We start from the raw sequence: 18,423 nt of genomic DNA, 5'->3' as shown, positions 1-18,423 counted from the left end.
GTTGATATTTTAAATTCTGCTTTAAACTCCAGTTATAGGAATTAGTGAAATCTGGGTTAAAATTGTTTAAGCATGTTAAGTGGGCATGATCTTGCCAAAGTTAAACACAGAAGTCTTGTTAATTTTGATGGGAGACTTATAAGCACTTGCTTTCAGTGGGAGAGATTTAAGCACATGCTTACTGTTATTCTCCCACTGATATTAGTAGGACTTCAGAGGGCTTAACTTTGGTTCTGCCCTACACAACATGTATTATGATCTAAGTTTTGCCTTTACTTTATAGCGAAAGCATTATTTGTGCTTCATGATGGAGCTTGGGAAGAAAACTAGAATTAACTATTACTGCATGACAATCCATATCTGGCTAGAACTTACTATATCTACAGAGCTGTGTTCATGTTCCAGGGACAGCTCACTGTGTATGGAAAATTTTACACAATTCTCCTGGAGGATGCTGAATTTTACTTTGTTTATAATGGCTCAACACAGAGACACGTGGTTTTTGCCAAGCGTGTGGCTGATGACACCCTTCAAACTATTATTCCAGGTGAGCATTCTTATTTATTATTATGTTATTTATTAATTATTATTTATCTGCTTCATTTATACCCTTCCTTTCTCCACAAAGGGGGAACCCAGGGTTGCTTCCATAATTTCCTTCTCCTCCGCTTTATCCTCACAACAACCCTGTGAGGTAGGTTAAGCTGAGAATGTGTGACTGGCCTAAGGTCACTATGTGCTTCGATGGTAGAGGGGGATTTTAGTCTGGGTATTCCAGATCCTAGTCCAACACTACAACCACCTGGCTCTCAGCCCACACGACATTGTCCTGTCCTCATATTTAAGAGGAGTTTTCTTTTGAGGGGAAAGGGTTCAATGAGTTATATTTTGATGGATGCCAAAAGCCAACCTTCCAGAGAAGCAGTGGTGTGATTGGTTTCCTTAGACAACATTTGCTGGCTGTAAAGTTTCCCTGCCCTCAAATTACTTCATTAGATTGGGCAAACAGTAGCACTGATGTGAAACTCCAGCAGTTGTTTATTACTGATATGTTACTTTTTTATATTAACCTTCTTCTGAGATGAACATCCCCCAGAATTATTCCAATAATTCTGTGAGGTAAATTAGACTGAGATATTGACTGGCCCACAGTCATCCATGGAGCTCCATGGCCAAGCATATTTGAATGTGGCTCTTCATAGTCCCAGTCTGACAATTGATTCTTGGGAGCTTTGGGGGCAAGGCACTATGTTTCCATGTCATGTCCTGATGAAATCTCAGATGTGACATTAGCAGGTGAGCCAATGCTCTGAAAACTCTGGGTGCGTTTTCAGAGCAACACCTAATATCATGTCTGGGTTTTGGCCAGATGTGGCATCAATATGTATTGCAATGTCATTTCTGCCCCCCACACTATTTTCCTGTAAGCCACAGAGGCAAGAGCAGGTGGGAGGGGCCCAGTGGTCAGAGAATGCCTGCCCCAAGCAGGCAAATGGTTTGTTTACACTTGATCCTTTATTCCAAACTGGCTCTCACTACAAGGCATATTACCTAGAGTATCCCTGTGAAAGCCATATTACTGCAGTGGATGGTTTAGGTATGTTGGCTATAATGTCAATATTGCTGTTCCACGGGTCAAGCAACTGGTGGTATGGGAGGCTCCTTCACTCCCATTTTTCCCCATAGAGTGATGACTGCAGTGATGTTTGGGACTGACTAAACAATCTGCATTAAGAACACAAGAAGAGCCCTGTTGGATCAGGCCAGTGGTGCACCTAGTCCAGCATCCTGTCTCACACAGTGGCCAACCAATTCCTTTGGAGGTCCAACAACACGGCATGAAGTCCAAGGTCTTCCCCTGATGTTGCCTCCTGGCTCTGGGAACCAGAGTTTTAGTGCCTATGAACGTGGAGGTTCCCCTCAGTTACCATGGCTAGTAGCCACTGTAGCACTTCTCAGACTGGCGTCTGACCATCCCATCAGAAAAGGGACTGATGATCTTACCAAAACAAGCATGACTGTGGGACCCATTTACATTTAGGGCCACAGTAGGGAGCATGGGCAGCAATACCTGGTTAGAGCAGCTGAGGCAGCCACCAGAGCCTCTGACCTTTTGTGAGAGCCCAGGTCTCATGCAAGGGTAGAGGCCTCCATGAGGCATAGGTGGCTTGCTGTATCGCTCTTTGAAAAGGGCTGGGAGGTGATGGAGGACTCTCTCTCTCTCCCACCCAGACAAGCAGCAGGTGGGGGCAGAGAGGAAGAAGAAGGAATGGTTACCAGTTAATCCCCCTCCTGTTCTGATGTACAGGGGCTGTCTGGTACATGGCTGGTGCAGGCAAGAGAGGGATTGGAGGGTTTATGAAAATGTCTAAAAAATGGGGAATTGGGTTGCTACATTTGGAGAACTGCAAACTTTTACCATGCCAACCATCAAAAGCACACAAAGCAAATCAGTGAGGAGGAAGTCCTTTCCAACCTTGATTAGTGGCAGCCTCTATGTGTTCATCTCTGTGTGCTTTCACATTGCCCACAGCCTCTCAAGTTCATTGTTGCTGTCTTCAGTGATTGGCATTTTTTTGAGGAAGTTGGAATGGTAAACGCAGTATTGTGTTACATTTGTTTTTTAATTGCAGATGGAAATTTGGTAGGATTTAAATTATGAAACTTGTTTGTGTCTTTTGTAACTTTGTAAGATATAAAAAAACAAATAAAATGGAATGGTGTGCCCACATGCCCATCCCAGTCCTTATGCTTGCTTGACTGTAAAATTACAGAATGCACATAGTCCTCTCCTTAGTGTATCTGAACAAAAGGGAGGCAAATGATGTTTAAAAGTATTTTTTAAGAATGAGTAGAAAAGGATACTGGAGAGCTGCTGCCAGTCTGAGTAGGCAATGCTGACCTTGATGGCCTGATGCTCTGATCTAGTATAAGGCAGTTTCGTGTGATATTGTAACCAGTAAGTATGTTAGCACTGAATGTGTACTGTGCTAATGCCTCACCTTTTATGTACTTATTCAGCTCATGGAGAACCAGAAGATGTTTCCGTACGTGTGGTCATGTACACAAAAGAAGGCATGCCTGAGACTCTGGGCTACTCATCTGTTCACTATAAGCAGAACACAGCTTCGGAGGTAGCATGTTTTCTGATGAGCCAAGCTGATTGCCTTACTCCCTCTAGTCACCACACACTTCTCAGCAGGTTTGGCTTAATGGTGGAAGAGTTTCAATCACTGGATCATGACATTATGCTAGCGATGGCTCACAAAGGGATCCCACCTGTTGGGGACATCACTGGGAATTGTTCACAAGATGGTACGCGATTCTCTGTTTTTCTGCTTTATTTTGCCTATTTATAGTTTGTGTAGGGTTCATACTGTTAATTTAAAAAGGAGTCCAGCAGCACTTTAAAGACCAGCAAAAATTATTCAAGAATAAAAAGATTTTATGAGTCAGCGCCCAACAGATGCCCAACTGTATATCCATTAGGCAGATGCATTTTAAGGTACAAACAGCCGAACGGGGGAGGTTGCAAAGGCAGAACAATTTAAAACAAGATCCAATTAAAAGATTCCTATATTTCTCAAGAGTAGGTGAGAATCACTCCTAACTGCTAACAAACAGATAAAATGAGATTCACATACAATCTAATCCAGGAGAATACAAAGTGAGACAAGAGAAACAGATCCAGTGAGAAAAGTATTAAGACCATATAGAGGTTATCTGAATAGATACTGTAATGTGTACAACCAACCAGTTTATTTCCCTGTGAGACTTGGGCCATTTTTGTGATATTTGTTTATTTACAAATATGCAAGCTGAACATGAAGGAGGAAGCCAGACAGACAGAGCTAGTCTGTAAAACATTATTAGTTCTCTGGAACACACGTCCTTGGAAGCCCCAGGCCTGCTCCTACCAGGCAGCTGCAAAACTTTGTTCTCCTTCCTTGTTGGCTACATTCCAACTCCAAATGGTTTTCTTGTTAGCTTCCAACTGGGCGTGTGGGATATCCAGTACCTAGTGGCTTGTGAAGGAAGTCTCTTTGAGCCATTATAAGCTAACAAAAAGCCATATTCACCAAGCAATAAAGACACTGACTATCAGTGCTAGTGTGCAATAAATTAATAAATGTATTTGTACAAAATATGGTTGTTCCTTCACATAAAGTATTACTGGAGTGGTGTGAACACCACTTTTCTGTAACTGAATTCCCTATGGGTTAGGTAAATTACTTAGTTCCTTCCCACAGCAGTATCTGTGAAATATGAATCCGCCCCCAAGAATGAATTATTAGATATTCTGAATTGCTGTATTTTACATTGCTGCTATTATGTGAAATTTGTCATACAGATAAGAAAATCCATACCTTTAGTTGTTCCATTAGTGTCACAAAACGTTCATAATAGTTGCTGTGATTCAGTCTCTGTTTCTATTTCTTTTTGAACAAAACCCTTTGTTTTCTTAGTTGGTTTAGCTCAGTTTGTGTTACTAACAGGACTATCAGAAGAAGAGTTACACCCTTCTAAGTTGTCTGAAGTCAGTGGATTTAGAGGAGTGTAATTCCTTAGGATGGCACCGTGTAAGCTTTGGCCATTGAAACAAAATGAAAATGGTGGAAATAAAATGACTCCACCCTGATTCCAAGCTGATGAAGTCTTTTGGTCTGCAATTGTTGTTATAGAAACAAAAGAAGACATCTGCTGTCATGAAACAGTTAAAGGAATGTTGCTGTACAGGAATTTGAGTTAACTAACAGCTTATTTACTAAAATACTACCAACAATAATATGCCAATGATTGTTTTAACCTTATTAACCATGATTTGCATTGAAACATGTTATAACAAAGGTAGGGAATATAATTAAAGACCTATGCATTGTTTAAGCTAGGTATATTTAAATTCATTTTAGAGGAAGTAGAAGAATGTTTGAAATGACATTGGCACATTGGTATGAAGGCCAATCATGTGCATAAAATCAAAGCTTCTCAGTGCATACCCACCCAAGCCCTCGAACACCTGCAGCACTCAAAACAAAAGATCTAAGTCTGTTTAAGCTTGGTGCATAGTAAACATACAATTGGGATTGTCTGGCAAGCATTTTAAGTATTCGAAGCCTGCCTTTCAATACTATGATTCCCTAGGGTGCTTACAAATACTGCTTTCAGAGCATCCTTTCCTTCAAGTCTGCAATTTGGCCAAAGAGAAAAATGGTTGCAAAGAGTCATGAATATATAGTGTGGAACTCGATGCATGAGAGAACAAGTTTTGGATTCAAGCGCCTGAGGAATACTAGGCCATTAGTTTGATAACAGAAGGATATCAGACTGCTGATAGTCACTGCAGGCCTCTAGGGAAAATTCCCCTAGGCTCCCCTTCACACAACCAATACCCAACGCCAATGCTATATGAAAACATGAGTTGCTTTCCACATAAATAATAACACAGGTTATACTTGTATGTGATTTGCTCATTGCTTGTTGCAAAAGGCTGTGGCAGAAACCTCCCCCCCCCCGTATTTAAAATGGCAGTCAACTAACTCAGGCCCATGTGCCAGAATGGGAACTTTTCCATTTACAAGCAAATAGGAAGGGCAAAAAGCAGGTACAAAAGCAGGTATAATGCAAAGGCAGGTTTCAGACTCTAGCATGGTTCCCTCAGCTAATGTGGTCTTTGCCACTGTGATTTCTAACAGGTACCCCATGTGGCACTGACTAGACATAAAGGAAATTTCTCATTTACGTATCACCAATCAGATCTCTGACACGTAGAGAGGGGAATCCTTGCCTTTGGATGAAAATGAAGCAGGCTAAAGTGAGCTTAAGAAAGCTGGGGCTTGTGAAAGTTGGGAACAGGCTGCACATAATAGTATGTAGGTGGGATCCAAAATGCTGCACAAAGAGATTCTGTGCATGTACTGGGGCTTCTGAAGCCGCCCTTCCTGCCAAAAGGCTTCACGCTACCCAGAAAGCCATTTTTGAAATGCTGGAGTACTCTGGAGTGATGCAGGATGAGGAAAAGCATTGTTGGTGGCTGAGAAGGTATGGATTCTGATATGCACTCAGATGCTCATTAGGGGCCTTTGGATCACAGCCTGTGCCTTCTGTAATAAAGTTCAGGTGAAATGTGTGTGGTTCCAGGTTTTATTATGAACTCCAACATGGGAGTGGTGTCTGAAAAATATGGTGAAAGACAGTGGTTTCTCATTTATTTACATTAATATATTGTTCTTCAGTGTTTTTTGGTGTGTTAACACAAGGATGCTTAACCTTTCAACTGGTAAGATGTTGTTTTTCTCCCTGGATAGCTCATTTGATTCTTTTGTGATTGTGTTGTGTGGCTGGCAATGAATGATGGAACCCCACCCTTCCCCCATGCCGTGTTACAACTCTTTAATTCGCTTTTATAACTTGTTTTTCAAATGATTTGCCACCATGTGGCCTTGTACTCTATAGTATTATTGTGAGGAGAAAATGACACAAGTCTAAAAGCAAAATCTGGAGTAGTCCTTGATCAGTTGTGCTTTGGTAGGGAGTCCAATTAAATTCTCAAGGCAATATGTGCATAATGCAGGTGATGCCGATGGAAGGGTTGCCAGCTCTGGGTTAAGAAATTCGTGGGGATTTGGGGATGAAGTTTGGGGAGGGGAGAGTCCTCAGTGGGGTATAATGACATAGAGTCCACCCTCTGAAACAGCCCTTTTCTCCAGGGGAACTGATCTCTGTAGTCTGGAGATCAGCTGTAATTCTGGGAGATCTCCAGGCCCCGCCTGGAGGTTGGTAACCCTAGATGATGACAAAGTTTTCCTGTACTCTGGCACACCACTTCAGGAGGGCTCTTTTGTTCTGTAACAATAATAAGTCTCAAATGCTCTCAAGGTCACCCTGTTCTGCCTGGCCTCTGCTTGCTGCTCCATTTTGTAACCTTCTCTTTTTCTAATTTTCTCTCATTTTTCATTGATAGGCAGTTGTCCCATTTTCCTTACACGCATCCATCCATGTAGCAGAAGGGTCTGTAGTACTATGGTCATCTCTTCCCTGCCCTCCTTGTATAGAAAACAATCTCTTTTTTCCAACCTATCATGTTTATCAGTAGTATTAATAATTACAAAATTTGTATTCCACCTTTCTGCCCTCACATGGACCACCAAGGTGGCTAACAATTGATAAAATCACATTTTTAAACCATTAAAAAACCACCCTCCCCAAATACACATAATTAAAACAATTAAAAACAGAGTTATAATACATATAAAACATTAAAACATCGATTAAAACATTGATTAGGAAAGAGAGTAGATTTGGACTTGGGGAAAGGAACGATGCAGGCGATCGTTTGGTACAATTTTGCCAAGAAAACTGCTTTCGAATCATGAATACTTGGTTCAAAAAGCACAAACATCGCTTATACACTTGGACCTCTCCAAACAAACTACACCATAATCAGATTGACTATATTCTATGCAATCATAGATGGACCAGTTTAGTACTCGCTGTCCAGACATATCCAGGTGCTGACTGTGGTTCAGACCATGAATTGTTGGTGTCTAAAATCAGAGTCAAACTATGCAACATCAGAAGGACAGCACCACTAAAGAAGTTTGACGTCACCGAAATCTCCCCCACATACACAATTGATGTAACAAATAGGTTTGAACAGCCAGACACGGCTGAGAAAACGCCTGATGAACTGTGGCAGGAAATTCATTCAACGATAGTCGAAATAGCAGCTGAACATATACCATACAAGAAGCCAGAGAAAAAGTGCAAGTGGCTCTCAGATGGAATCATAAAAATAGTAGAGCGAAGAAAAGCAACAAAAGCAGCAGGAAAATCGGAAGAAGCAAGAAGACTGAATGCAGATTTCCAGAGGGCAGCAAGGAAAGACAGTGAAGTTCTATGGGACGAGTATTGCAAACAGCTAGAAGAGGACTGCTTAAAGGGCCACACCAAGCTTGCATTTATGCAAGTCAAAAAGATTTGAGCACCATTTACTGCCTGTAAAGGCAAGCAAGGAAAAGAACTGTCCAACCAACAAGATGTCAAAAACAGATGGCGAGAATACACAGAAGAGCTGTACACTAGTAGCAAAGAAGCCGAACATCAGGATACCAAGGAAAGGGAAGCTGAGAAAGAACCAGTCATCCTTCAGGAAGAGATCATGTGGGCAATGAGCCAACTACCAAACAACAAGGCTCCAGGTGTTGACATCATCTCCGCAAAATTGCTGAGGACTGTACCACCTGCAGTCATCAGAGCCCTGTGTCAGAAAATTTAGGAAACCAACACATGGACATGGGACTGGAAATACTATGTGTTCATGCCACTACCAAAAAAGGGAGACCGATTCCCCACAAGCAGCTGTGCCGCCCTTGCTCTTCTGTTTCCCCCACTTGCATTGGTCAATTTCACACTATTTGCACATCTGGTCAAATTGATACAATCATTGTACACAAACCAGTCAGCCACTGTGCAAACACCATATGGAGATCCTGATTGGTTCAAGATAGAGAAAGGAGTATAACAAGGTTGCATTCTTTCACCTTTACTATTCAAGATGTATGCCCAAAAAAGCATGGGGAAGTTAGAGCTGGAAGAGAAAAAAATGGGGGTAAAGATTTTTGATATGCTGATGACACAACCCTCCTCTCGGAAACTAAAGAAGGCCTGGAATACCTGATAAGGAAAATCAAAGAGGAAAGTGAGAAGTTTGGCCTCTTCCTAAACATAAAAATACCCCAACCTCATGACCACCAAGAAGAAGAGAAACGTCAAAAAACACAGTTAGATGAAGAGATCAATTGTGTGGAAGAATTCCCTTTCTTAGGATCTCAGATCAACCAAGACAGTAAATGCGGTCCAGAAATAAAACGTTGAATTGCACTGGGTTGCACAGCAATGATGAGCATGAATCAAATATGGAAGAGCAAGGTGACCAGCCTAGCAACCAAATGTAGATTAGTCTGCACTATTGTGTTCCCCATAGCAACCTATGGCTGTGAAAGTTGGACCATGAAGAAGCAAAGACAGTAGGAAAATCAACTCATTTGAGCTCTGTGGTGCTGGAGAAGGCTCCTGCACATTCCTTGGACAGCAAAGGTGACAAACAAGCAAGTATTGGAGCACATAAAGCCAGTCCTGTCACTGGGAGAAAAATCATAAAACTGTGACTGACTTATTTCAGCCATGTCATATGGAAGAACTCACTAGAAAAAGCAATTATGCTTAGATTGGTTAGTGGCAAAAGGAAATCGGGCTGCCAAAGAACATGGTGGGTAGATGTTGATACTAGCCTGAGCATGGAACAACTCAAAGAAACAGTACAAGATCGGAAAGCATGGAGAGAGCTGGCCCATAGAAGAATTTCATGACCACTACAGGCACAGGGAGTCTTCTATATACACGTGTCTCTTAAAGAGTTTAACATGTGATCAGAGTTGCTTTTGAATTACTGTTATTTGGAAGACTGCCACTGATGGTTAATTAAATAGGAGCATTTACTAGTTCCTCCAGTCTCAAAAGATGACTAATGCTTTGAAAGAGTTTAGAATATTTAAAAAGTGCAACAAAATTCGATTTAGCCAGACTTTAATGTATATTAAAATTAATTATAGCCTGTAACTAAGGAAGTAAGTAGAAAATATTGGCTCTTACTTAATTTTCTACCCAAAATTGAATTGATTTCCTGTTCTCATTAATGTGTTGTCATTATTCTTTCTAATTATAGCTGGCTGCTGGGAAATTAGAGACCATAGGGATTATCATCAGATTTTGTGAGGCAGTTCTAGTTTCTGCATCATTTCATGCTTAGTTTACTTTATAGTTAATTATTACCAGTGGTTCTTAATATAATAAAAATGACTAATGAATCTTAATTTTCAAATTTGTATTTTTCTTACTAAATTTTCCTGGAGGTGATGATACACTAAATATAAAATTATAAGTGTGCTGCCAGTGTTTTTGCTGATGCATGTTAACACTGCTGATCAATGAACCATGAGAGAACTGTCCTCCCCTTCCAATCTCTGTTGCCTGTCTTTCTCTCTCCCTTCATATAACTCTGACCCTCAATCCCACACTTTCCCATTTCCTCCTAACTCTAGATCCCATTCCTCGTGATACTAACCCTCAAACTTGCTGTCCTTCCTTTCCCATCATGATAGGGTTACTTTCTTCTGCAGAGCTTGCTCCATGTGCACAAGACTGATATGGGTAATTTTGGCCAATTTTGTATTATTGCTGCAGCCTCCTGTGCACATTGCTCTGGAGAGCCCCTGACCCTTAGTAACAGCCTGAGGGGGTTATGCTGAAGGATTTGCAGAAAGAAGGGAAAGATGGCAAACATACCCTTATGTGAACTTGCTGTATTCATGGGAGGATTTGCTCCAACCCAAAATCTTTTGAACAGGACTCTTCTATTTCTACTCCTGAACATGTTCCTAGCAAGGCTTCGCTGCTACAAGCACAAGCATAGAATAGTGTAGGGAAAATGAGAAGTGAAACCCAGAATCGTAGTCAGTAGAGCTAACATGGTTGTAAAAATGAAGGAGATAAAAAAAGAAATGGTCGGTATACTTTAAATGGGTTTATAAAGGGGAAGCCAACAGGGGTATATTTGAAAAGTTGGAAAGAATGTGCTCGTGGTTGAAAATGTAATTTGAATAACATGATGGTGGCCACCTTAGGGGGGGAGGAATAAAGTAGGGGAAAAGAAGTATCAAAAATTTGGAACTAAACTGTAATGTAATAACAATATTGGGATACAATCAAAATTATATTAAAAAAGTAGAGCTAACATGGCAGACTAAAAAGGTAATGTGCTAGGGATGTATTATCCACCATCTAACCATGATGTGGGGATAGTAATCTTGAAGTGGAAATAGGGTTGCCAGCTTCCAGTTGGGAAATATCTGGAGATTTTGGGGGTGGAGCCTGAGCATAGTGGGGTTTGGCAAGGGGAGGGACTTCAATGGGGTATAATGCCATAGTCCACCTTCCAAAGCAGCCATTTTCTCCAGGTGAGCTGATCTCTGTTGCCTGGAGATCAGTTGTAATAGTGGGAGATCTCCAGCCACCACTTGGAGGTTGACAACCCTAAGTGGAAATGAAAAGCAAAGCAGAAGTTGTACAACTAGAGGCTGGAACTGCATGAGCATATTGGGCCCAAGAGCTGGAGATGGCAGTCACTTAATATTTGTGCAACTGTCTTAAAATATTATACCAGCTCCAGGTTTTTCTGCTACTGTTCCAATCAAATCATGCATAGTGAAATCTATAGTTTTAACATCTTTAACTTTTACAAAAATTCTGGGGATGCAATCTTTAGATCAGATTGTCACAAAATATGGCGTCCACCGTCCAAACTATTGTGAAAGTCAGGTCAGCTATCAAGGTGTATGATAAACCTACCATTTTTGTGGCCTGCTGCTGTTTATTGAGGATCTGGAAGGCCATCATATAGGGCTGGGTCCTAGATTAACCTGGCTAGCTTTAGATGCAACTCTGCAGGAGGAGTCTGGTGAGAACTATGTGTTTGATTGTGGTTTATAGTTGTGATACTGAAGTGTCCAGCTTTAGTTGGTTATTAAAGATTAAAATTAAATTTATTGGTTCACTAAGAAAAAGTGTTGGCTAATTTTCTTTAGTTCGAATTATGACTGCACAAAATAGGTTAATTTTGGCCTAAAATGGTTCTGTTTTAAAGCTGATTTATTGTGATGTGTGATATATAGTAAATGGATTGTTTTGTTTTTTATAAACCATCCTTCAGGATTCATCAGCCAAAATCTGTAATACAAATTATTTTAAATAGACAATCTGTAGCTGCATTTAAGTAAGTCGGCTCAAATAAATGGATGCTCCCTGAAGGTCACATGTTCACTGCTTTGGCTACTTAGTATTAGTTAAAATTTGTATGCTGTGAAGATTTGGTTTCATAAAGGCCATGCTGCTTGTAGCTGGTTGCATTTTCTTTTTCTCTTCACTTACTCTTGGCAAACATATCTTATATAATTCCATGTGGGTAATGGTGTTAGTTTGTAGCAGCAGAATAAAACAGGAGTCCAGTGGCACTTTAAAGACTAACAAAATTTATTCCAGCATAAGCTTTTGTGAATCAGAGCTCTGGGCTCAATTCACCTGCTACAGACATTAATTTCTTCTGCTATACTTCTCTGCCTTCCTATATTGTCTGCTTATCTCATATCATCCTGCACTAGGTTTGATGTTTTGCCTAACTAACACTAGTTGGGAGAGTGTTGCACCCATGCTGCGTGAGCTGATTAGTCTTTGGATTGATTCTTGTTTTAAACCAACTTCTTTTTTTTAACCATTCCCTGTCTTCTGTTGTGAATATAATGCAGGATGGATTTATAATGTAGTGCATTTGGACGAACTGAGTTCTGACTCACAAAAGTTTATGATGGAATAAATTTCTTAGTCTTCAAGGTTTGAGTAGATTCCTCTTTCATGTCACATATAGGTCACTTCTCAAAACATAATGTGCCATTTTTCATGCTGTTGCATTTGCAAATGTAGGCTCTAGTGCTAGCATGCAAAATTGTGGTTTGACTTTTGGCAAGCAGCTGAGATGACCTCTTCAGTGTCTGGTATGAGCAAGGCAGCCAGAAACAAATAAGCCAACCTTTAGGTACAGGTTTACTTTGATACAAATTTTTAATCAATGTCAGTGTCTCTGGGATTAAGAGCTCACTAGTCTTAAAATTAAAGTGTGTTCCTGGATTTGTTTTTTTAAAAAAGCTTATCAGCACAATAGTAGGAAGGTGAGGATGCCTGGAAGAGCTGGAGGCTTTTGGCTTGTTGTGATGTCTTGTCTTCCCTCCAAGACACAAAACTAGATTTTTTAAACTTCCTTCCTGGAAATGAATGAGCTCCATCATCTAGGGAGATCTTAGTCATTTCTGTGAAATATTTGTTTTTAATTCTCTTGGTTGGGGAAATGCTTCAGGTGTAAGGAAGAACAGGAAGATTTATGTAATGGGTTAAACAGACTGGCTTTTAGTTTAGATATTATCATTCAAATTGTGTATGTTGGCTCCAGCCTTGAGAAATGGTACAAAACAAGGTCTAGTGACTAAATCTCTGCTTGGCTACCCAGTACCTTGCAGCATCTCAAGCCTCTATAATAAGAGACTGCCAGGGTTGGGGTTTTTTTTGTAAGGCAGTGGATTTAAAGAACTTTTTTTTTTTTAAAGGGGGGTATCTCCCAGTTTTCCAAAAATGATTTTTGTTTTTAAAATGGTTACTAAAATAAAAAAAAATATTGTTTGCTTACCAGCAGCTCTCCCACCCAGCCCTTTTTGTTTTCATTATACATTGAGCTATAATACCATGCAGATTTAGGTTTCTTTTCTCTCCATTGGGCTTTCTTAATGCTTCCATGTCACCCTTTTGGGCAGTGTTAGGGTTGCTGGGTTTCCCATTATGACAGAGACTACCCACCAATAACTGCCTTTGACCACTACTACTTTGTAAGCCAGTGAGAGAAAACCAAATGGCATTATACCACTGGTGGGAAAAACCCAGAAGTGACATCTTGCCTCTCAAGGAGTTGCTGGGAACTCTGTGGTAATTCCTAGAGTCCTAGAGAATCATATTCCTAGAGAGACATGACATCACTTCTGGCTTTCTCCCAGAAGTGATGCAACACTGTTGCAATGACAATGCCCCTATGCCCCCCCCCGACTCTCATCGGTTCTGAGCCACTGGGTAAGAGAGAGAGATTTTGAAGAGGATATGATGGCAACCAGTGCTAACTTTGGTTAACCCTTTGTACCTTGGCCTCAGTCTATTGTAAGACTGCAGAGGAATTTCCCCCTAAATCCTTCTTTAAGTAGCTAGAGCAGAGGTGTCAAACTCATTTGTTATTGTAATGCCAGCTACCTCAGATGTAAACTTTATAAATGACACAGGCAAACCCAATTAATGATATTATTTTTACTCACAATACAAACAAAAGCAATTGATTCCTAGGAGCGAAAGCAAATGATTTATTGGGGAACCCACAGAAGACCCAATAAATGTATTTAATCATATGCAAGAGTAGTTTTTTCCAAGGGATACCATAAAAGGGGGGTATCTTACATTTCCATACAAATCAGTTACTTTTTATACATCTAAAACTTTTAGATGAGTCACCTTCCTTACAAGTAAATAAGGTAGTTTTTCAGCACCCCCTATATGCCCAGCCTCAGCAGCCGAGTACTGATATGATCCGTCTCTCTCTCTTTCCCCTCTTCCCCCATCCTACCTCCGAGGATCTTGAGGAGGCACACAGTATTCCCCCTCTACTGCCCCATCCCTACCACAAAAAACAAGCCTATGAGGTGGTCCAGGCTGAGTGAGGAGGAGGGGGAGGTCTGAACCTGGCTCTCCTAGATCCCCCACCCCCAGTTCTTATCCCTCCTTCATTTCCCACAGACGTGGTGGGGCTGAGGGGAAGGCCTGATGGAGAGGCTGTTTCCGAAACCTCCAAAGAGTGCTTTTTGTCCTCCCATGATCCCTTTTCCTTTTGGGGTGGTATTTTTGCATTTGTGTGTGTGTGTCAGTGCCTGGAAGTCATGGTGACCTCTGGCGACTCCTACCGGGGCATAGAGGACATTCAGAGAAGTGGCTTGATAGCCTGCCTCTGCCTCCTGGCCTTGGTATTCTTTGGCGGTCTCCCATCCAAATACTTGCCAGGGTTGGCCCAACTTAGCTTCCAAGATCTGATAAGATCGGGCTTGCCTGGGCTATCCAGGTCAGGGTACGATCCCTTTTCCTTCATGGGCTAAGAACAGGCAGAGGGAGAAGGAAGGTCCCTGTCCCCCATCCACCTCACTTTGCCTCCCGGCTCACAACAGCAGAAGCCATTTTTTCCTTTGTTCCCTCAGAGAGACATGCACAAGACAGCCCAGTTGCCTCCCAATATACGTGCTCAGCTATTCCGTTCTCCCCTGCTGACCCGTCCATTTGTCAGCAAACCACCGCTCCGCACACCTGCTCTCTCCTCATGGTCGCTGTTTCGTGCAGTGGTGGCAGCACCAGCCGCTTGGCTCCACCCCCCAAAGCAGTGGCTTTTCTACTCCTTGCTGAATTGCAGTTGGAGGAGGGAAAAAAACACCCCATGTCCTCTTTCTCTGCTTTGCTGCCATTCCCCCTACACTATTTTACCTCAGCTTCATAGTCCCTAGCAATTTCCTTTCTGTTTCTTGACAGCTTCAACCACAGCTTCCCCGCCCCTGAGAAGACTCCTGCTTTCCCTCCCTTGCACCAGTTGCTTGTGGGCCAGATAACAGCCCTGGGCAGGCCAGTCCTAGCCCCCAAGCTGTATGTTTGACACTCCTGAGCTAGAGGGAACAAGATTTGCTGCTATAGCTGTTCTTATGAAAATGAAAAGTTAGTTGAAAAATACAAAGACTGATAGTACTCTCCTTTTGGCCACCATCATGGGTCTGTGAATTCTACCCATTGCAGCTCAGGAGAATCTTGGAGATTTGGGGGCAGTGGCTAGGAAGGGTGGAGTTTGGAGAGGAGAGTGGAGCTTATTCGGCATATGGTGCCACTGAGTCTGCCCTCCAAAGCTGCCATTTCTTTCAGGAGAACTGATCTCTGTAGTATGGCAGTTAAATGTAATTCTGGGAGAACTCCAAGCCACACCTTGAGGCTGGTAACCTTGAGTGGCAATGGGCTATAATGGTTAAACTCTGTTCTCCTCCCCCTTGTCTTGAAAGCAGACCCTGAGCATTTTCAAACTGCCTTTTCTTCCCCACTGAAAAACTGCAGCCTGTCCCCAGAATTGAGGGTTAAAGAGTGTTAATTAGGTGCAAATGGTTCCTTTGTTTTAAGGAAACAGTTATTTAAATTCTGGCATCACCCCAAATTTGCCTATTATCTTTTTGAACTGCAACTGAAGTTCCTGAAGATTATGAAAGAATACACTCACTGATTTCATCTAGAGACATCCCTCCCCTGCTCAGATCTCCTGATCTCTCAGTTCAGGAGGATTCCCTCTGCAGTAGGGTTGCTAGCCCAGCACTGGTACCCAGTGGGAGCTTTTGGATGACGTGGACATGATAATTGGGTTTGTGCTGGAAGTAACATTGTACACCCTGCTTGGCTTCTCATGTGAAGGTACCATATACTGAGTCAGAACACTGGTTCCTCTAGCTCTGTTCTGTCCACTCCAACTGAAGTTGCCCAGTCCACTTCCGAAGCTAGTAGCCATCACCACATACCATATTGATCAGTTTCATGAGTTAATCACACATTGTATGAGGAACTGCTAATTCTAGAAATCTGGAAGAGGGAGAAAAAGTTCTCCCCGTCTGCATTTGTCAGCTTTGGGTGTGTAGAGCCTATGCATGTTCCAGTTGTATGCGTGTAGATTCTACATATCGAGCTGATCTGGGACACTACATTTTGCAAGAGACGATGGAGGACAGGGGTCAGGATAGTGGGTTTCTGGAAGAGGTTCTCTAGCAGCTGGAATGGCAGAAATACAGTAATAAAAACCAGGGCTATTTTTGGGCAGGAACGCACAGGAATGGAGTTCCGGCTGGCTCCCAAGTTGGCCACGCCCAGCAGGAACTCATTAGCATAATAGGCCACACCCAACAGCAGAAACTCATTAGGATTGGCTACATTAGGGGTGTGTGGCCTAATATGCAAAGGAGTTCCTGCTACAAAAAAAGGCCCTGGGTTTTGACAACAAACAAGGTAAACAGAATAACAAGCAAAAGGTGGGTGTGGCTGGATAACCACACTTCTGGTAACATGTGGGTGCGGCCTAATGTGCTAATGAGCTGTGCTGCCAGGGGTGTGGCCCAATATGCTAATGAGTTCCTGCTGTTGGGTATGGCCTATTATGCTAATGAGTTCCTGCTGGGCTTTTTCTACAAAAAGATCCCTGATAAAAACTGCAGAACAAAGTTGGAGTTCAGTGGCACCTTTAAGACCAACAAACTGGTATTCAAGGTATAAGCTTACGTGTGCAAGCACATGAAAGCTTATACTTTGAATAAAATTTTGTTGGTCTTAAAGGTGCCACTGGACACAAACTTCGTTCTGCTGCTTCAGACCAACACAGCTATCCACCTGGCAATAAAAGCTGTAATCGAATTCACCTGTGTTGTGTTAACCTGAAGTTTTTAAAAAATATACATATGCAACCATCTTATTTATCCTGATGACCCATAAACCTGAGTGTGTGTTCTGGTTGGCTGGAATTTCAGGCTTGAGTGATGATTTATATTGTATTAATGAAGTATGCAACAAAAATTCTGTATGTAGGATTCAGTCCTACTCAGCTGTACTTTTGTTTGACTTGATTTGCAATGGCATAACACACTTGGCAAGTCCATGGCATCATGCCAGAGCAACAGTGTTTTTGAGTGGTCAGTGTGGATCAGAGTAAAATTTGCTCTTTCATTTTTTCCATGCATTGTGTTTGTAACCTCTGTGTTTGTATTAACCTTGGCACATGGCTTTTATGAAGTTGGCAAGGTCCGTTTGCAAGACTCCCCTTCTTGTTTTACGAGGTAGCATTTGATTTGCTAGTTACATAGACAGAAGGAAAACAAAGGTACATATAAATAATATAAACGTTGATATAAATACTTTGTTTATATTAGTTGAGACATTTCCCTATAATAAAGTTAGGGACACAAAAATGTTGCTCTTATATTTGTCTCCTGGGAAGTACAGAATGTGTCTGTGGTCACAATAAAATCAACATGTTGTCCTACACGTTATTTTGAGTTTGATGCTCTGTTTGGCATGCTAATCACTATAGCCCTGCAAAGATATGTGTAAATATCTGAATGGTCCTGTGGTACAAACACTAGGAGAACAATCCTGAACAGGTCTACTCAGAATCCTACTTGGGTCTGTTCAGTGAGGCTTAATTTCAAGGAAGTGTACTTAGAATTGACCTGCTGAATAACCAAGAGTTTAGGCTATAATCCTGACATTACTTGATCTACAGAGCGCTTACTGGCTATTTCTCATGTGATCTGTTGTGTGTAAATTGAATGTTTTTATTTATTAAAATACATTTAGGTCATCTTTCTCCATGAAAATGTGAAGTCAGATGTATTTAACAAATTGTGTAATATCTAGAGTTGCCAACTCCAAGTTGGGAAATTCCTGGAGAGTTGGGGGTGGAGCCTTGGGAGGGACCTCAGCAGGGTATAATACCATCTAAAACAGCCATTTTCTCTAGACTATAATAGTCTGGAGATGAGTTATAATTCTGGGAAATCTCCAGGCCCCACTAGTAATAGTTTAATAAAGGGGTGTGTGTAGCCTCTGCAGCTTCCTTGGAAGTTACACTGTGCAATTGATTCTCTTAGCCTGTGGCATGTTCCTGGCTTTAGTGTGGGAGCATGGGGTGCAGCTCGGCACTTAGCCCAAGTAGCTTGCACAAGG

General features: G+C 41.7%; 1 protein-coding gene across 1 annotated transcript in view; it reads left to right on the top strand.

Annotated features, from left to right (window-relative positions):
- Nucleotides 1–396: 396 nt before the first annotated feature.
- ARHGEF28 (Rho guanine nucleotide exchange factor 28) overlaps nucleotides 397–18,423 on the top strand; it is a 167,027-nt gene continuing 149,000 nt past the window's right edge. The window contains exons 1-2 of the mRNA XM_015413585.1: nucleotides 397–547; nucleotides 3,022–3,315. Coding sequence (XP_015269071.1) covers nucleotides 397–547; nucleotides 3,022–3,315 — 445 coding nt within the window. The remainder of the gene's footprint in view (nucleotides 548–3,021; nucleotides 3,316–18,423) is intronic.

This window comes from Gekko japonicus, unplaced genomic scaffold, assembly GCF_001447785.1.
Source record: "Gekko japonicus isolate JY-2015 unplaced genomic scaffold, Gekko_japonicus_V1.1 scaffold318, whole genome shotgun sequence".
Lineage (NCBI taxonomy): Eukaryota > Metazoa > Chordata > Lepidosauria > Squamata > Gekkonidae > Gekko > Gekko japonicus.
The sequence above is the reverse complement of the archived record's forward strand: the minus strand, read 5'-3'. Positions and strand labels throughout refer to the sequence as shown.